We start from the raw sequence: 20542 nt of genomic DNA, 5'->3' as shown, positions 1-20542 counted from the left end.
GTTCTGCATGGCTTGGAAGGGCAGGTAGGGTCTTTGCCCCCTTTGGTAAGGATGGACCCCTGCACCGGTACTGTGACTGTGTCTCTGATGGTGGGGAACGTCCCTAGACCTGCTTCTTGGGCTCCTGTGTTTTGTGTGTGGCAGGGCCTCTGCTTTCCTAGAGGCTGAGGGGGCGGACGCTGGGTTGTTCCAGGATGAGCGCACCAGCTTCAGAAATTCCTGACACAAGGGGAGGGCATGCTGTAGATGCCCCTTCTGCTTTAAAAAGTGTTTCCCCTTTCCCTCCTGCTCTGCTGGCCAGGGAACGTCCATGGCAGCAGCTGCACACTGCATCAAGGCCCGGAACTCCTCCCTCTATGATACATGCAGAAGGGGTGGTATAGAGCCTCCCGCTGTGGCCTGCGTAACTGACGTGGCGGGTTCGGACATGTCCGACCTTGAGGCTGTGAGCGACAGCTCGCTTAGGCTCGGAGGTCTGTGTGCAGGAGATGGCGATCAGGACTGGGGTGGTTGGAGCTGCCCGGTGCTATCGGGCAAGCTACCCTGAGATTTTAGTAGTGTCTCTAGCATGGTCTGCTGAGCCCTTACAGTCTCCGCTAGCTCCGCAAAGCGCCACTCAGCCGAGCTTGGGCGACTCTAACGGGGATTGCCTGCATGGGGAAAGGAAGCGGTGCCTGCATGGCGACCGAATGTCCCCTGGTGAGCATCCCCTCTAGCGGTACCGCCTCGCCTCCCCTGAGAGGTGTCTATGCCTCTATCGGTGGTGGGGAAGGGGAGGGTGATCCTGGTGTACGGGGGACCTCTCTGGTCACTGTAGCAGGGGGGGGTCCTAGATGACCTCTGCAGAGGCCCTTGGACCATGGACCTCATTCTCCCATGGCTCTGGGAGAGAGACTCTGCTGGGGATAAGGCTGCTCTCCAGCGCTTAGTTCTTCTAGAGAACTTCCTACACAGAGAGCAGTCCATCTCACCTGCCAGTGCTTTGCCCGCATGTTCTGGCCCTAAGCATCTGGCGCAGGACCGATGCTCGTCCTGCCTGGGCAGCTCCCAGCGGAGGACCCAGTCGATTGTACTGACATGGCGTCGTATGCGAAGCTGCTGCGCTCGGTGCCGATAGTAGCGCGGTCGGTGCCGGGCTGTAGACAGCTCAGAAGAGGTTCACCGGTGCCGAATCAATCGGTGCTGTGTTTTGTTTTTTGTGGTTGCTGTGGCCAGTTAAATCAGCGTAGAGGACGATGCCGCATACCCGGCTCTCCACACGGTATTTGAAAAACTACACAAAGCCTCATGCAGTGAAGAGAGTAATGGCCGCTTACCAATCTCAAAAGAGGGGTCGAAACCAGCGCTAGTCAGTAAACTGACGTGAAAATTAGGTAGGAGCACTCTCAAAAACGCTCGATTCTACCGTGGATAAAATAAAATTTGACAGTAAAAAAATGATAAATCAGCCAATTTCAGTACGAGAAAGCAAAAGCAGTCTGTGACCTGTCTCATTGAAGTGAGAGAGAAAATGGTGATGTGCTAGTGTGAGGACGTCCCTCTTCAACAGGAGGTGGGAGGGACTTCCCCCTCACAGTAGAGCACTGATAGGGCAGCTTTTTTTATATATGCTCAGTGATTGATGGTCAGAGAGGCTCTTCCCATACGGTAATGGTTGTCATTCGAATTGAAAGGGAACCTGTATTTTGTTAGCTACATTCAGTTAAAAAAAAAAAATAATTCCATGTCTTTTTTTTAATATGTATTCAGGCTATAACCACTCCAGCTATGGCTGTCAGTCACATTATGTTGGAGGCGTATAAAAAGTATATTTTGGTCTCCCTGATTCTCCATGGCAAAGTTCAGCAGCTTCCCAAGTACACATCACAGATAGTGGGAAGGTTCATTAAGGTAAGGCAGCGTTTGTTTAGCTATATAACTATAAAATAAATAGGAGAGAATGGCTTTAACATTCTCACTACTGCCTAAATGAAATATTTATTCAATTCCATAAGAAGTGGAAAAAATGTCCAAATGTTATTTTCAGGTGACCCAGTATAGTGACCATGTGTTTTTCCAGTAGTTATTTTGTGAGAAAAGGGGTGTGCTATGTTTTTGTTGAATAATCTTTACCCTGTAATTAAACAGTGCCAAAGTTTGTGTTGGCTAGCTGTAATATCCTTTTAATATCCTGCTACTGTGGATTACACTGTACTATGTGATTTTTAAATGTACATTACAGTTGCAATTTACTCCTGTCTTGCAGCCTCTTAGCAATGCCTACCATGAACTTGCACAAGTGTATTCAACAAATAACCCAGCAGAGCTTCGAAACCTGATAAATAAACACAATGAAACATTTACAAGAGATAACAACATGGGACTCGTCAAACAGTGCTTGTCATCTCTCTACAAAAAGAACATTCAGAGGCTAACAAAGGTAAGAGAAAGTCTTGCTGTTTTAGGTATTCCTGTAGCTTGTTTTCAGTTGTACTGGATGTAAACACGTGCACAATTTCTGCATAATCTGGATCTTGTGAAAACCTTTCTCTCTGAGACCTAATTATAGGTCCTTGCTACCCGACTTGCTAGCTCAACAGGACTCGAAAATAAGTGTCAGGGTCGGGTGTAGTTTGTATATTACTGTTCAGGCTCGGGCCTGTCGGAATTATGGCGTTTTTAATTAAGTGAGTATTTTTTTCTTCCTCTGAGATTAATTGAGAGGAATACCAGGAATACTCTACATTGAAGGTACTTAGTTGCAATAGCGTATGTTAGGAATATATTTGTGGAGATGGTCAGGTCGGGTTCGGATCAGGTTTTAAATTTAGGGCCGAGCAGCCCGCTATCTAATTGACTCTTTTTAATTGTAGTTCCTCCACTTGTACAGGTGGGCTAGCATATATGTGACTCCATGTACGGCACCGTAAGTCCCAGAGAGGCTGCAAGAAGCAGTAAGGAATACAGTCTTCATCCAGTCATGTTTAAATATGGAAAAATGTCTTCAAGCGTACCAGGGGCCAGTACTAGGGGTGTACAGTCTTGATGATATATTGTATCGTAATAGTGGTTTAATCATTTGTATTGGGATAGCATAACATAGCTCAGTGTATTTCCCGAAAGATTAAGTGTGTTTTATTGTTGAAAAGAATAATAATAATAATTTGTCATTAAATAGTCCATCATTAAATCATTTGATCTTCTTATGCATGATAAAAGTAGCCCATCACATGTATCCCAGCATACCGCAGTAAGCCAATATGAATGTGTGATTACAGATTCTTACTTTTTTTAGGCCTTTGTAGTTATAGTAGTTGGTATTAACTGTAGAACACATACATGTAACTACTGCTGTAAAAAAAAAAACTTGATTTATTAGTACCTTTTTGTCTTCTTTCAGACCTTTTTGACATTGTCCTTACAAGACATGGCCAGTAGAGTTCAGTTGTCTGGGTCTCAGGAGGCTGAGAAGTACATGCTTCACATGGTAAGAATGCATAATGAATGAAATATGAAACTGTTCCTTAGATTTGAGGTGTGTAAGTGTATCTGTGTTCTGTCATGGTACAGAATAGCTTTATTGTCATCAATTTACAGGGTTAGAAACTAACAATATTGTGGTGCTGGTCCAAAGGGCTATGTACCTTTTTGAAACTTGCTAGTCCTGAGGTGAAGTGCCTACGTTGGAATCAACAACAACATTTGGGGTGCCTAAAAATAGGCTTACATTTTATTTTCCTAAAAAATAAACTCTTATAAATTTAGATTTTTTTTTTTTAATTTATTTTTAAAACAAAGGCACCTTGGTAAACGTTCCTACAGATCGATCAATCACCTGTTTGCACCTCGTTACTGAGTGACTACTGTGCTGCGTGCTGAGAAACTGACACTGACCGTACCAGACGGGATGACCATGAAAAAAAACAGTATGTGGTGTCTGGGTTTTTGGTTTTTTTTTTTTTTTTTTTAAATACAGATTTGCGTATTTGCGTCTAAACTGGCAAAAACTTGACTCTTTGACCATTGAGAGACTGGTAACTTTGATTCGATACATTGAGTTTTAGTAACAAGACTGTCCACAATGTGTCTAAGATTTGCGTCTAAACTGGAAAAAACTTCACTCTCTGACCATTCAAACTAAGCTATGTAACTCAAAATCATTGTTCTGACAGGTGTTACACAGATTCCTGTACTCCATACAATTGTATATCCCCACATGATACCATGCCTGGGCAGATGCAGTTTTTCAAAGATTGCTGGACATGCAAGCACAATATTTCTGAGCCCTGCTGTGTTCTCAAGCACTGCCATTTTTGTGGACTATTGTGGAGATGCCGTTAGCAAACAAAAGCTTGAGCACCCTTCTATATATTACATTTTTCAACTTAATATGGTGTTTCTTGGTTGTTTGAACGGTTGCCTTTTTATTCAGTAAATCAGTAAAAGTCATTGTCGAGCTATGCTGCAGGATTTAACTCAAGCTTCACTTTTTTTCCACTGTCAATTAATTGCAGTTAACATCTGTGATTTAACTATAAAAAAAAAAAAAAAAAAATGTGTAAATTTTTAATGCGTGTTAATTGCAGTCCTCTGTTTTGATCCTCTTAACTTTCCGTACTTCATTTTCTGCCGCTGCATTGTTCAAAAGTTCAGAAATCGGAAGTAAAAAAAAAAAAAAAATAGTGAAAAGCACCAAATCGTGAGGGTCTGGAATCGACTCCCCAGTAACGTTGTTGAAGCTGACACCCTGGGATCCCTCAAGAAGCTGCTTGATGAGATTCTAGGATCAATAAGCTACTGACAACCAAACGAGCAAGACGGGACGAATGGCCTCCTCGTTTGTAAACTTTCTTATCTTCTTATGTTCTTATTAATAGATCAGGTAAGTAAGTTGGTCTATGATGTCATAGCTGTGCAGTAAGACAATTATTAAACCAATAGGTGGTTAAAGTGGTTAAAAAAAAAAAATCTTCCTGTACATTCTAATGTAATAGAGAAACTTGGAGAAGAGCTGGGATGGTGCTTTCTTGAGAGGTTTTTACTTCATAATGAACTCTTTCTAAACAAAATGTTTTTGTAAAGGGAGATTTTTTTTTTTTTTTTTTCCGAAACATAGTTTTAATTAAAGTTGTATTCAATTTTTTTAAATTGTTTGACAGCCCTATTTATTTATTTATATACCCCAATGGAAAGTCATAATTTCGAGAAATTGCTAAAACAAGAAATTTTAGGGAAAATCTTTTGTAGCAAAAGTTTTGCTTTTGTGGATGAGGAAAAAGTTACAAGAAATAGAGGTCTACAATTATTATTTCAGTATTTTTTTTTTTTTTTGCAAAACTCCAAAAATGAAATTTCAATATGATGCAGAACCTATTTCTAGAAAAGTCTAGAAAATGCTGGATGAGGGGAACATTCTTAGATTATAAAATGGTTAGGCATAGGATGATGCTGTGATTACCAATAAGTCAATCTGGGGAAAAACTAAAGAGCTACCTGAAGAACTTATGCGGAAAATTATTTATTGTCATAAAGCTGGAGAAGGATACAAGATGATTTCCAAGTATTTGAGTATCCAAATTTAAACTATTGTTTCTATTATCAATTTGGTACTGTCACAATCCTCCCTCGGTCTGGAAGAAAAAAGGTTCTTTCACCAAGAACAAGTAGAAGAATTGCGAGGATAATAACAAACTGAGATTGACTGCCAAAGATATTCAGAGTGAATTGGCTGCAAGTGTGACTGGGGTTTCCATTTCAAGGGGGGATTACAGGGCGAGTATTGCATGGTGAAGGGCTCAATGGTCGCAGGCTAAGGGACAATCTTGTAAAGTTTGCAAAACGGCGTTTGAATGATGGTAATGAGTTTTGGTCAAAGGTGTTGTGGAATGATGAAACAAAAATTGAGCCATTTGGTCACGCTGATACATTTGGGGGGGAAAAAGTCTGGCGAGGCGTACAAAGAAAAGAACACCATGCCTACTGTCAAGTATGGAGATGGTAATAGCCTTCTGTGGGGCTGTTTTTCCTCTAATGGCACAGGAAATTTAGTTCCAATACATGGTAAAATTGATTCCTAGCATACCAAAAGATATCAGCCAATCATCTGAAACCCTCTGCTACAAAACTTGGTTTAAAGCGCAACTGGACGTTTCAACACAACAACAAAGCACACATCAAAATCTGCTTCAGAATGGTTAAAGAAGAATCAAAGTTCTGGAATGGGCTAGTCAAAGTCCCGATCTAAATCCGATTTGAGAATGTTTGGTATGAGTTGAAAGATTATCACACGTGAAATCCTCGGAATTTGAATTCCTAGTCAAAAAATTAAACTACTACTACTAACTACTAAACTAGTAAGTATGCTAGAAATGGAGCTGGAAGAAGTGAGACAGCAACAGGATCTTGAGGAACTGGCACACCCACAATTCATGGAAGTCTGCATCACCCCTAACAGACTGAAAGCCACCAGGGAGATAGAAGGTCAGAACAGCTGGGTTCAGGTAGGCAGAAGCAGGGAAAAAAAGAAACTTTGTCAAACACAACCACAAGAAATCAAAACAACCAACAGATTTGAGTCACTTCAGAATTTTGATGAGCAGAACCAACAACAAGAGAATGAAAGGAACAACATCCAGGACCCTACTGACAGTGGTGACCAGACAGCAAAAAGAAGGGAGGTCATGATTGTTGGGGACTCCATATTGAGAAACACAGAAAGTTCAATTCGCAGTTTGGACCCCCTTACTACAACAGTGTGCTGCTTTCCGGGAGCCTCGGTCAAGCACATCACTGAAAACGTGGACAGGCTCCTAGAACGAACAGGAGACGACCCGGTAGTAGTCGTCCACATCGGTACAAACAACATTGGAAGAGACAGACCAAAATCCCTGCAAAACAAATTCAGAGAGCTAGGAAGGAAATTAAAAGAGAAAACCAAAACTGTGGTATTTTCTGGTATACTACCCGCACCTTGCAAAGGACCATATGGACAGCTGGAAATAATTAATCAAAACGAATGGCTGAAGACGTGGTGCACACGGGAAGGCTTCACCTATCTTTATCATTGGACCACATTCTACAACGAGGACTATCTGTATAGACGGGATGGACTGCATTTAAATAACAAGGGAACTAGTCTACTCGGAGAAAAGATCCTCGAGCAGGTTCGGAAGCATTTAAACTAGAAAGGAAGGGGGGAGAAATCAACAAAAAAACAGAAGGGAGACTGCATCAAAACAAGAACAACAACTCAGGTAAGACAACCATTAAATGTATTTATCTAAATGCTAGAAGTATCAGAAACAAAATTCTAGAACTTGAAGCTACTGCACTAACAGGTAACTATGATGTGATAGGTGTTACAGAAACGTGGTTATCTGAGAGTGATGGGGACGAATATAATATTTGTGGGTATACACTGTATAGGAAAGACAGGCAGGACAGAAGAGGAGGAGGGGTAGCGCTATACATAAGAAACAGTCTTGAAGCCCAGGTGTTAAACCTGGACAAAGAAAATAAAACCGAATCAATATGGGTCAGAATAACAGACAAAAATTCAAAAGGCATAATAATAGGAGCATGCTATAGACCGCCAGATTCAGACGGTGAGCAAAATAATCTGTTATACAATGACATTAGAAATGTGTGTAGCAAAGGAGAAGCCATACTAATGGGGGATTTCAACTTCCCCCAAATAAAATGGGAAAACCCAGTGGGTAGCGCGAAGGATGAAATAGAAATGGTGGAAATGACAAATGACTGCTTCCTAACACAATTTGTGAAGGCACCCACTAGAGGGGAGGCATGCCTTGATTTAGTCTTTTCAAATAACGAAGATAGAATAACTAAAACAGAGGTCAGAGAACCACTGGCAAACTCAGACCACAACATGGTCTCATTTGAAGTGTTTTTTAAATCCCCAAAAGTAAAGACTAAAGCTAAGGTTTACAATTTTAGAAAAGCAAACTATGAAGGTATGAAACAGAGACTAACAGAAGTAGATTGGAGTAAAATAGAGAAAACACCCACAGAAGAAGGATGGTTGTTCTTCAAAAATGTAGTACTAGAGGCGCAAAACAATTACATCCCTAAAGTAGACAAATCTAAATGTAAAACTAAATTGCCAAAATGGTTTAATAGATCAATTAAAAAAAATATTCAGCGAAAAAAGGCACTTTACAGAGCATTAAAAAAGGACCAAAAAGAAAGTACGCAGAAAGAGTACACAGAACTGCAAACGCAAGTCAAAAAGGAAGTTAGAAAGGCCAAGAGAGAAATAGAAATGAACATTGCTAAGGGAGCTAAAACCAATTCCAAAATGTTTTTTCCAATATTACAACAGCAAGAGAACATTCAAAGAGGAGATTAAATGTTTAAGAGATACAAATGGCAAAATCGTAGAGGAAGAAAAAAAAATAGCAAATATGTTAAATGATTACTTTTCACAAGTTTTTACAAAGGAAGATACTGACAACATGCCCCACATGTCATCCAGTTCCTATCCAGTTTTAAATAACTTTAGCATAACTGAGGCAGAAGTGTTAAAGGGACTAGGAGCTCTTAAAATAAACAAATCCCCTGGGCCGGATGAGATCCTCCCAATAGTACTCAAAGAAATGAAAGAAGTTATTTACAAACCGCTAACCAAGATCATGCAGCAGTCTCTTGACACAGGGGTGGTACCGACAGACTGGAAAATTGCAAACGTAATACCGATCCACAAAAAGGGAAACAAAACTGAACCAGGTAACTACAGACCAGTAAGCCTGACTTCTATTATATGCAAACTTATGGAAACTATAATAAGATCCAAAATGGAAAATTACCTATATGGTAACAAGGTACTGGGAGACAGTCAACATGGTTTTAGGAAAGGGAGATCGTGTCTAACTAACTTGCTTGATTTTTTTGAGGATGCAACATCGATAATGGATAATTGCAAAGCATATGACATGGTTTATTTAGATTTCCAGAAAGCTTTTGACAAAGTCCCGCACAAAAGATTAATTCTCAAACTGAACGCAGTTGGGATTCAAGGAAACACATGTACATGGATTAGGGAGTGGTTAACATGTAGAAAACAGAAAGTACTGATTAGAGGAAAAACCTCAGAATGGAGTGTGGTAACCAGCGGTGTACCACAGGGATCAGTATTAGGTCCTCTGCTATTCCTAATCTACATTAATGATTTAGATTCTGGTATAGTAAGCAAACTTGTTAAATTTGCAGACGACACAAAAGTAGGAGGAGTGGCAAACACTGTTGCAGCAGCAAAGGTCATTCAAAATGATCTAGACAAGATTCAGAACTGGGCAGACACATGGCAAATGACATTTAATAGAGAAAAGTGTAAGGTACTGCACGCAGGAAATAAAAATGTACATTATAAATATCATATGGGAGATATTGAAATTGGAGAAGGAATCTATGAAAAAGACCTAGGAGTTTTTGTTGACTCAGAAATGTCTTCATCTAGACAATGTGGGGAAGCTATAAAAAAGGCTAACAAGATGCTCGGATACATTGTGAAAAGTGTTGAATTTAAATCAAGGGAAGTAATGTTAAAACTGTACAATGCACTAGTAAGACCTCATCTTGAATATTATGTGCAGTTCTGGTCACCTCGCTATAAAAAAGATATTGCTGCTCTAGAAAGAGTGCAAAGAAGAGCGACCAGAATTATTCCGGGCTTAAAAGGCATGTCATATGAAGACAGGCTAAAAGAATTGAATCTGTTCAGTCTTGAACAAAGAAGACTACGTGGCGACCTAATTCAAGCATTCAAAATTCTAAAAGGTATTGACAGTGTCGACCCAAGGGACTTTTTCAGCCTGAAAAAAGAAACAAGGACCAGGGGTCACAAATGGAGTTTAGAAAAAGGGGCATTCAGAACAGAAAATAGGAGACACTTTTTTACACAGAGAATTGTGAGGGTCTGGAATCAACTCCCCAGTAATGTTGTTGAAGCTGACACCCTGGGATCCTTCAAGAAGCTGCTTGATGAGATTTTGGGATCAATAAGCTACTAACAACCAAACGAGCAAGATGGGCCGAATGGCCTCCTCTCGTTTGTAAACTTTCTTATGTTCTTATGTTCTTATGAATGAACTGGAACAATTTTGCATTGAAGAATGGTCAAAAATCACTAAAAAATCATGCCAAAAGCTCATTGACAAATATCCTAATCGTTTAAGAGGATATTGCTAAAGGTGCCTCAATTAGCTATTAATTTCATTTTCCTTGTAAGGGTATGAATAATTTTTAATTAGCATTTCTACAGTTTTGGAAAATAAATTGCTTAAATAACTTTTCGTTCCTTATCCACAAAAGCAAAACTTTTGCTACAAAAGATTTTTCCTAGAGTTTGTTTCTGAGAAATTTCTAGAAATTATGCATTTTCATTGGGATATGTAAACTTTTGACTATAGATGTGTGTGTGACTGTTTGTTCAGAGGTTGGGGACCTGCAAGTATGATTACCCAGTGATGGGTTAATCCAGCTCTGTACACTCTACACTCCAGTCTTCTAAAGTCCCAATTTAAAGTGCGTTTTACACGTGAAATGGTGATGTGCGTGCACGTTAGGGAGAATTACTCAAGTAAATCAGGTTTGTGGCCGAAAAAAACGGCCAGAGAGAGGGATACGGTACATCTCATTTCTCATATTATTGTGTTTTGCTGTGTCTGGACTGTCATGTTGTATATCTCTGTGGGTTTATAGTTCTGTATAAAACCACTTAGCATGAACTGCGTTATGCCCTTGTTATAGTATTAAAGCAGCTGTTTGAGAATACCTGTGCTGTAAAAACTATGCTAAAGTTAAACACAAAGTGCAAGTGAGCTGCTTAAATGTAACCGAATTAAATTTTTTTTTTTTTTCATCCCAGCTATGTCCAAACACAGTGCGTGTTTGCCCTCCATGTTAATAAATATAGTTGGTGAACTGGATATCATGAGGCAGCTCGATCGCCCAAAACAGCGCAGCAAGCATCCAACAAGTTGTTTGCCCTTATCTCAGAACTGATGAAATAAAAACTGCAAATGAACGTAGTTGTGTTTTATTTGTTTGCATCATTAACATGTAACACAACAGTACATCCAACACAACTTAAAAGAAAGGAGAGAATCTCTGACAGCACGAGCCTCCTCAGATGGCTGCTGTCCAGTTGAAACTGGCGGTTGAGGTAACCTTCACAATTGCCAAGTCCGCTTATAACAAGCAGAATTTGCCTTGTTTTTGAGAGTCGCGGATTGTAATTTGAATAAACACCCACTCTAACATGGGTTGTACTTGTTTTGGGCTTGTTGTGAAAGGCAGTACTGCTTTTTTTTTCCCTCGTGAGTCTATAACCTTCCCCTTCTGTCTCACAGGCAGCCTCTGATTCCTACAGTGCCTATAGTAAGTATTCACCCCCCCTTGAACGTTTTCACAGTTTGTTGTGTTACAACCTGAAATTTTGATGCATTTAAATTTGATTTTTTTTTTTTTTTTTTTTTTTTTGATTTACGCAACGTACTCAACACTTTGAAAGGCAAGAGAATTTTTATTGTGAAACAACAGTTAATGAAAAATAAATGTCTTGATTAGATAAGTATTCACAATACTTGGTAGAACCACCTTTGGCAGCAATTACAGCTGTGAGTCTTTTGGGGTAAGACTCTACCAGGTTTGCACATCTGGATCTTACAATATTCGCCCATCTTCTTAGCAAATTTGTTCAAGCTCTGTCAAGTTGGATGGGGATCGTTGGTGGACAGCAATCTTCAAGTCTTGCCGCAGATTCTCAATCGATTCAAGTCCGTGCTTTGACTGGTTCACTGTAGGACATTCACTTTCTTGATTTTAAGCCACTCTAGTGTTGGTATGGCTGTGTGCTTTGGGACGTTGTCCTGCTGAAAGGTGAATCTCTGCCTAGTCTTAGGTCTTTTGCAGACTGAAGCAGGTTTTCCTCAAGGATTTCAACTTTTTAGCTCCATCCATTTTGCCCTCTACCCTGACAAGTTTCCCGTTCCCTTCCGATGAAAAACATCCCCATAGCATGATGATGCCACCACCATGCTTAACAGTAGGGATGGTATTACCTGGCTGATGTGCTGTGTTGCGTTTGCACCAGACATAACGCTTTGCATTTAGGCCAAATAGTTAAATTTTTGTTTCATCAGACCACAAAATCTTTTGCCACATCTTTTCAGAGTCTGCCACATGCCTTTTTGCAAATTCCAAACATGGTTTTACATGGGCTTTTTTGAGAAATGGCTTCCATCTTGCTACTCTTCCATACAGGCCAGATTTGTGAGTACCTCAGCTATTGTTGACACATGGACAGTTTTTCCCATCTCAGCCATGGAACGCTGTAGGTCTTTCAGAGTTGTCATTGGCCTCTTGGTGGCTTCGCTGACCAATGCCTTTCTTACCCAGCTGCTCAGTTTGGGAGGATGGCCTGCGCTAAACAGATTCTGGGAGGTGCTGTATACCTTCCACTTCTTAATGATTGACTCAACTGTGCTCCAAGGGATGTTCAGTGCCTTTTGAAATCTTTGTATGCCCATCCTTTGATCTGTGCCTTTCCACAACTTTATCCCAGAGTTGTTTTGAAAGCTCCTTGGTCTTCATGGTAGTATCTTTGCTGTGAATGCACTACCCAACTGTGGGACCTTACAGAGACAGGTGTATTTAATCTGAAATCATGTGAACCACTTTTATTGCACACAGATCGACTCCAACTTGTATGAATTCTGAAGGCAATTGTTTGCTTCTGAGCATATTTAGGAGTGTCATAGCAAAGGGGGTGAACACTTATAAAATGAAGACTTTTCAGGTTGTAACACAACAAACTGAAAACGTCCAGGTGGGGGGGTGAATACTTCCCGTAGGCACTGTAATTTTGTTGTTGACAAGAGTTTGTGCATGATACAGCAGGCCGTGGCAATTTTGGGAATGAATTAATGCGCTTCAGTCCATTTTCATAAGTATCCGCCACCTCCCTTCCTCAGCAACTGTCAGCAACTGTCAGCAGTCTGGACAGGTAGGGCTTCTAAGCCAGGGTAGTATGCGCAGTAGATCCACCGGTTTTCAGCTATGGTGATCTGCAATTTGTGTTGGTCAGTTTCATTTTATATTTTATACCGCAGAGTTTATTTTTAATTAATGAGTCGTAAGATCCATTAGTTGAAACAGTATTCACTACTAATGAAATTTGAAAAACAATTTGGGCAAGAGCAGTACAACACATTATTAAACAGCCAGGCATAAGAACATAAGAACATAAGAAAGTTTACAAACGAGAGGAGGCCATTCGGCCCATCTTGCTCGTTTGGTTGTTAGTAGCTTATTGATCCCAAAATCTCATCAAGCAGCTTCTTGAAGGATCCCAGGGTGTATTTTGCTTTATTACAGCAGCTTAGATTCACTCGTGTACCAGTTCTGTGAACATGAAAACCACTCTTTCACAAAATTTCACTAGTAATCTTCAAAAACAGCACAAGTACTTTACGCATAGCTAATTTACATATCGACCCCCACCATTCCCATTCATTTGCAACAGAAGCAAAAGTAAGTTTTCAATAAAGCTGCTTTTATTTTTACCCCATAATTACTAATTCTGCGACATTCTTTTTTTCTCCTGTAATTGTTAATGAACAAAGGCTAAGCAGAGAATTCCACCGTCATTAACAATTAAATCATTTGTGATTAACGTGATGGCAGTGTTTCAGTGATAATATAACAACCTCATGCATTATGGGAAATGTTTGTTCTGTAGTTCAAATGGGGCAAAATGCCCATATAATACAAGGAGCAAAACGCCTACTGTGGGCATTTTGCCCCATCATAGAAAACATTGATTTTTTTTTTTTTTTTTTTGTAGTGTGCTGGCTGCTTTTCCCATCATCAGGATCTAAACATTAGAGAACCACAGGGAACAGACTTATCCCGGGCAGTGGCCTTCAACAGGCCAAAGGTGCAACAGTTTTTTTAACCTATATAAAGAAGTACTAGAAACACTTACCTTCTTACCTGCCCGTGTTTGGAACATAGATGAAACTGGAATTACGATAGTCCAGAAACCTAGGAAAATTGTCGCGTCTAAGGGTGTGCCAGGTAGGAAAAATGACCAGTGGTGAACAGGAACTACAATCACAGTGATCTGTGCGATGAGATCAATGTTTATTTTCCCGTGCAAGCGGATGACAGAAGCACTAATGCATGGAGCACCACCCCAGTCTGTTGGTTATTCAATCCCCAGTGGATGGACTGATGCAGAATTGTTTTTGAAGGGGTTGCAACACTTTGTAAATTTCACAAATGCATCCACACATTATTGTCTTGGATGGTCATCATAGCCGCAAGACACTGGCTGCAGTAAACTATGCTTGTGAACATGGCATTCACCTACTTAGATTGCCACCTCACAGCACACACAAAATGCAACCACTGTATCTCACATACTTCAAGTCTTTGAAGAGTGCATGCAATGCAGCTGCTGACAACTGGATGGTGTCAAATCCAGGGAGACGTATCACCCTTCATAATGTAGCTGCCATATTTTCCCAGGCTTTCCTACGTTCAGCCGCAGCAGAAAAAGCAGTTAACAGTTTTCAGGCCTGTGGATTGTAGCCATATGATGCAAGCATTTTCACTGATGAAGATTTTGCACCAGCATCTGTCACACAGGAGGATCAACCCGATGAAGAGCCATACCAAACTACTGAAGTTCTACCTGCTGCAGACTCACCTGCTGTCAACCCACCCACCATGGACGTACCTAGCCAGAATACTCCTGTTGAAGTGTGTACTCAAAGCCATCTGCTGTGAACTCTCAACCTGAAGGCCCATTCAGAAACAGACCCCTTGCTGAAGTCCCATCTGCTGAGGTGTCACCTGATAGAGAGTCTCATGCTCAGGATCCAGCTGCTATTAATTCACCTGCAGCAGACCAATCAAGCCAGAACCCATCTAGTAAGAACCTCATTGCCATGCCATCTGGAAGCAGTGCTAAATCAACCTGGTTCAGCTGAGGAACGTATCAGGTCTTTTTACCCAATCCCCAAACTGTCTGCTGCATGGGCAAGAAAAGAAAATCAGAGTCTGTGTCCCTGTTGACGTCTTCACCATACAAACAAATACTACAACAGAAAGAAACTGTCAAGAAAGGAAAAAAGAAGCAATTGGCAAGTGCCCAAAACAAACAAACCAAAGGTAAAACAGCTTTCCATGAAAAAAAATCAAAGGGCCCAAAAGGGTGAAAACAACCTAAGAGGCAAGGCAAAGAAAGTAGCAAAAGCAAAGAAAACAAGCAGAGATTTGAAGAGCAGAAGTGGCCTTGCCTAGTATGTGGAGAACCCTTTGCGAACAGTAAGTCACGGGAAGTTTGGCTACAGTGCCAGAAATGGGAATATGAGAAGTGCACCCCAGGCATGCCTTATTTTTGTTGTCCAGAATGTGAGACAGATTTGTCATCACCTGAGGATTAATTGAGCATAATTAGGCATCAGTTCCTTCTATATTGTTTGCTTATTGCTCTTGTTCTTGTTATTGTTCTTAGAAATGTTTTAGCACTCAAAAAGGGAAACATGAACCAGGTAACTACAGACCAGTAAGCCTGACTCCTATTATATGCAAACTTATGGAAACTATAATAAGATCCACAGTGGAAAATTACCTGTATGGTAACAGAGTCCTGGGAGACAGTCAACATGGGTTTAGGAAAGGGAGATTGTGTCTCACTAACCTGCTTGATTATTTTGAGGATGCAACATCGATAATGGATAATTGCAAAGCATTCAACATGGTTTATTTAGATTTCCAGAAAGCTTTTTACAAAATCCCACATAAAAGATTAATTCTCAATCTGAATGCAGTAGGGATTAAAGGAAACGCATATACATGGATTAGGGAGTGGTTAACATGTAGAAAACAGAAAGTACTGATTAGAGGAAAAACCTCAGAATGGAGTGTGGTAACCAGTGATGTACCACAGGGATCAGTATTAGGTCCTCTGCTATTCCTAATCTACATTAATGATTTAGATTCTGGTATAGTAAGCAAACTTGTTAAATTTGCAGACGACACAAAAGTAGGAGGAGTGGCAAACACTGTTGCAGCAGCAAAGGTCATTCAAAATGATCTAGACAAGCTTCAGAACTGGGCAGACACATGGCAAATAACATTTAATAGAGAAAAGTGTAAGGTACTGCACGCAGGAAATAAAAATGTACATTTTAAATATCGTATGGGAGATACTGAAATTGGAGAAAGAATCTATGAAAAAGACCTAGGAGTTTTTGTTGACTCAGAAATGTCTTCATCTAGACAATGTGGGGACGCTATAAAAAAGGCTAACAAGATGCTCGGATACATTGTGAAAAGTGTTGAATTTAAATCAAGGGAAGTAATGTTAAAACTGTACAATGTACTAGTAAGACCTCATCTTGAATATTGTGTGCAGTTCTGGTCACCTCGGTATAAAAAAAAGATATTGCTGCTCTAGAAAGAGTGCAAAGAAAAGCAACCAGTATTATTCCGGGCTTAAAAGGCATGCCATATGCAGACAGGCTAAAATAATTGAATCGTTCAGTCTTGAACAGTTTAGACTACACGACGACCTAATTCAAGCATTCAGAATTCTAAAAGGTATTGACAGTGTCGACCCAAGGGACTTTTTCAGCCTGAAAAAAGAAACAAGGACCAGGGGTCACAAATGGAGATTAGACAAAGGGGCATTCAGAACAGAAAATAGGAGGCACTTTTTTACACAGAGAATTGTGAGGGTCTGGAATCAACTCCACAGTAATGTTGTTGAAGCTGACACCCTGGGATCCTTCAAGAAGCTGCTTGATGAGATTTTGGGATCAATAAGCTACTAACAACCAAACGAGCAAGATGGGCCAAATGGCCTCCTCTCGTTTGTAAACTTTCTTATGTTCTTATGTTCTAAAAGCACAACAATAAACTAGGTGACTGCAATAATGAAATGCAATTAAGATCAGTGGTGAGCACTTAATTTATCTTGCAAAGTTAAAAGCAAGTTCATTTTGTAATTAACAGCTTTTTCTGAGTTAAATGAGGAAACAGAATCGACTCAAAATAAGTTTAACACTAGCACAGCCGTAGCTGCTTTTTTAACGCCTTTTGCGATTCAAATTTAAATATCTCTGCGTATGTGAATATCTCGTGCGTATGTGTTTCTAAATATTTGAATTAAATACCCATGCGGTGTTTCAGCTGCAGAAACGTAAAAATGAATAAGTTATAAGTACTTGCTTCTTCAACAGCTAGACCCGCAGTTTATGCAGCATGTTTAAATCAATACAATAAAGCCAACAATTTAGTCTGGGCTTTGTAATAAAATTAGTCATTGTGAAAGAACGTATTCTATACTCCTGTCGAGTGCTGAAACACTAATGATAACTCATTCTACACATTATTATTATTATTATTATTATTATTGGCAGTTGTCACAAAATATACACATTGAATCACAATACAATGTGATATAGCTACACATGTGTAAAAAAAAATTAATAAGTGTGCTTTTGTACAAGGAGTGCACCGGCAACACAATCACTCAGGGACTTCATTTTGCAGTTAGCCCTGGAGCTACGACAGAAACATTTTGATAAGAGACACGAAAGCAGGCTGGCAAATACCCCTCAACCTTCAGCCAGCACTGCACCCACTGGCACACAGAGTAAAAGACATTGCCAGGTTGCCAAATGCAATAAAAACAGAACTCTTTATGTCTCTGCCCGTTGTGAAAAGGCAGTCTGTGGCAAATGCACTGGTACAGCTGAAAAGCGTGTTTTCTGTATAGATTGTACTTAGAAAGCTGTAGTAGAACTCTGAACAGACAGACAGAACTTTTGAACTCTGTTTCACTCAAAGAGCTTTCACATTGCATAAGTTATTTTTTTGTTTTATGCTATTTTTATAACTACTTATTTATGTTTTATGATTTTGTATGTGCATACAGCTTTCTACACCTGTTTACACAAGTTTGTTGTGTAAAGTTTATTTTATTACAGTTTTACATGTTTATAAGTGCTCTTTTTGAAAAAATAAGAGGATTAATTTTCAATGTAAATAGTGTTTCTGCTCTGAAAATGTTGTGCATGATGTTCAGAAATAAAAATATTAAGTTCTAGTGTTAAAGGCCATCATGTGATCAAAAATAAAACCTGAAAACTTCAAGTCCTAATTATAATTGATGATAATGGTAATAATAATATATTCTAATAATGTTTTTTTTCAGATTGAAGATTGTGAAATTTATGCTAGTATTAACCAGAAAGATGGAATGGTCAGTTTTCTTGATAACCCAGAGAAATACAATAATCCAGCCATGCTCCACAACATTGACCAAGAGGTAAGTAATGCAGTGACAGTTTTACAGTCAGTAACTCCTGATTCCCAAAACTTTAACTAGCCAGTTAATTTAAAAAAAAAAAAAAAATTGAATTCTTCTTGTAATATAGTTCTACAAATATGTCATTGTTTTCCTTCATTTGTTTCCTGTTAAGTGATGTAATCTTCAATATGTTTCTTTGTCAGCTCTTGGCTGCTGTAAAGGCTGATTTCTACTATTGCTTCTTTCAGATGCTTAAGTGTATAGAATTGGATGAGAAACTAAAATCCATGGATCAGGAGATCACAGTAAACCCACAGTTTGTACAGAAAGTAAGATTATACATGTTGGTTGCTATAAACTGCATGTTAATCCATAGGCACATGCAAAACAGGTGCTACCAGGTACAACCAGCTTCATTTGTGAAGAAACTGCATTGATTATATCAATTTCTACAAAACAGAACAGAGAAATTACCCGTAATGGGAGCCTTTTATCTAAATTTAAAAAAATAAATAAATGATGTAACGTGTCAGCAATTTTGGTTTAAAGTGCTACAGAACCCCCTGCAGTGTTTGTTTGTTGTATCCTGTGTTGTCTGTATTTCAAATAGTCCAGATTGTTTTTGTGTTTTTATTTACTTGTGTTGATTTTTAGCATCAACACAAGGGCCAATGAAAAGTTTTTGCAAGGAATAAAATCATTTTGATTATATAAAGCTTATATGTCTTAGTTGCAGCTAATTGCTGGTTTGAAAAGTTCCTTGCTAGATTTATTATAATAAAAATACATTTATTGCTTTCAGTACTGATCATGATAATTAAGGAATTTAGCTGCATGCTTTTTCCATGTATTGCATTTTCAATTTAAAAAAAAATCGTCCTTTTCTGTTTTATTTGTAGAGTATGGGATCCCAGGATGACGATGTAGGAAGCAAGACATCAAGTTATTCATGAAGCCCACCCTTCTCAGCAGTACTCTCAAGGGAACTGCTTTGTGTGCTTGGACATCATTAAAGAAATCGGAACACAAAACAAACACACACTATTGTATGAAAAAGTTTGTGTTTTATTTCTCAATATTCAGATGCAAGCATCAGTTGCTGCATTAACAAAAAAAGTAAAATAAATAAAAACTGGATTTTTTGTTCAAATAAATAAAGCTGTCCTTATTTTAACTTGAGTAATATTGATATTTCTTTGCACTTGATATTCTTATTGTGTATGATCTGTCTATAGCATAAAGCAGTTGAACTATGTATTGAAGAAAGAGAAATTCAAAACGCATTTATCCATAGTTAAATAAACAAATCCTTTTCTAGTTTCTGGAAGGACACTATGCTGCACCTCTTCCTCAGGTCTATAGGAACCCATGTTTTAGCTCTTATGTACTGTATAATGAAAAGGTAGCGTACCTTGGGGTGCATTATCTTGGTCTACTTACTGTACGTGTTTTAGTTTTCCCATCTGATTAAAAGGCAAAAATGTATTTTATTTTTTTACCTGGATACTTCAATAATAGTGTCCAAGTTTACCATGTCAACATCATACATTTTTTGGTTTAGATCAGAGAATGTCAGGTTGCTTACTGTCCCACAAATTTAAAAAAAAAAAAAAAAAAAAAAAAAACAGATGGTAGTGCATTCAGTTATAGGGCCCTAAAACTCTGGAATGATCGGCCTAGCTCTGTAAGGGAAGCATGAAGAGTCACTGCTTTTAAAACACACTTCTATAATGTAGCATTTTTATGCTCAAGTGATGTTACTTTTATTCTCTGCCTTGTTTTACTGTTCTATGGGTTTCTTTTGTTTGTATTGCTTTTCTTGTAAATATTTTATTCATGTGAAGCACTTTGGGGCAATTTTTATTGTGAAAGGCACTATATTAAAAATAAAGATTGTTAGTAATGGCTTTGTACAATCAAGTTACACATTTTTACTTTATGCGGTTCAAATGGTAAACTATTTACTGATGGTCCTTACTTAAAAGGAGCTTCGATGGTAGCAGCTGAGAACATGTTTTATGATTTTCCCAAGAAAGACAAAATCATTCAATGAATAAAGGAACTGCCACTTGCTAACAATACTGTGAAAGACCATATTATGGCAGAGGATGTTAAAGATCAGTTATTTTTCACTTGCAGTTTGACGAAAGTACTGATATTAACGACATTGCAAAGCTGAGTGGTAGCTCGATATTGTGTTGGTGACCAATTAGGAGAGTA

The 20542-nt window shown here is 39.1% G+C and overlaps 1 protein-coding gene across 5 annotated transcripts in view; it reads left to right on the top strand.

Moving 5' to 3' along the window:
* Positions 1-20242, top strand: part of LOC121330996 (COP9 signalosome complex subunit 3-like) — a 50689-nt gene extending 30447 nt beyond the window's left edge. For 3 of the 5 annotated variants that reach the window (XM_041278074.1, XM_041278072.1, XM_041278075.1), the window contains 7 exons: positions 1750-1890; positions 2246-2419; positions 3380-3466; positions 13844-13936; positions 18227-18340; positions 18571-18651; positions 19222-20242. In XM_041278074.1, the coding sequence (XP_041134008.1) occupies positions 1750-1890; positions 2246-2419; positions 3380-3466; positions 13844-13936; positions 18227-18340; positions 18571-18651; positions 19222-19275 (744 nt within the window). In that variant the 3' untranslated portion in view covers positions 19276-20242. The remainder of the gene's footprint in view (positions 1-1749; positions 1891-2245; positions 2420-3379; positions 3467-13843; positions 13937-18226; positions 18341-18570; positions 18652-19221) is intronic. The other 2 variants (XM_041278073.1, XM_041278076.1) reach the window with 1 other exon arrangement.
* Positions 20243-20542: the final 300 nt, after the last annotated feature.

This window comes from Polyodon spathula, chromosome 18 (assembly GCF_017654505.1).
Source record: "Polyodon spathula isolate WHYD16114869_AA chromosome 18, ASM1765450v1, whole genome shotgun sequence".
Lineage (NCBI taxonomy): Eukaryota > Metazoa > Chordata > Actinopteri > Acipenseriformes > Polyodontidae > Polyodon > Polyodon spathula.
Note: the sequence above shows the minus strand (reverse complement) of the source record. Positions and strands in the feature narration are given on the sequence as shown.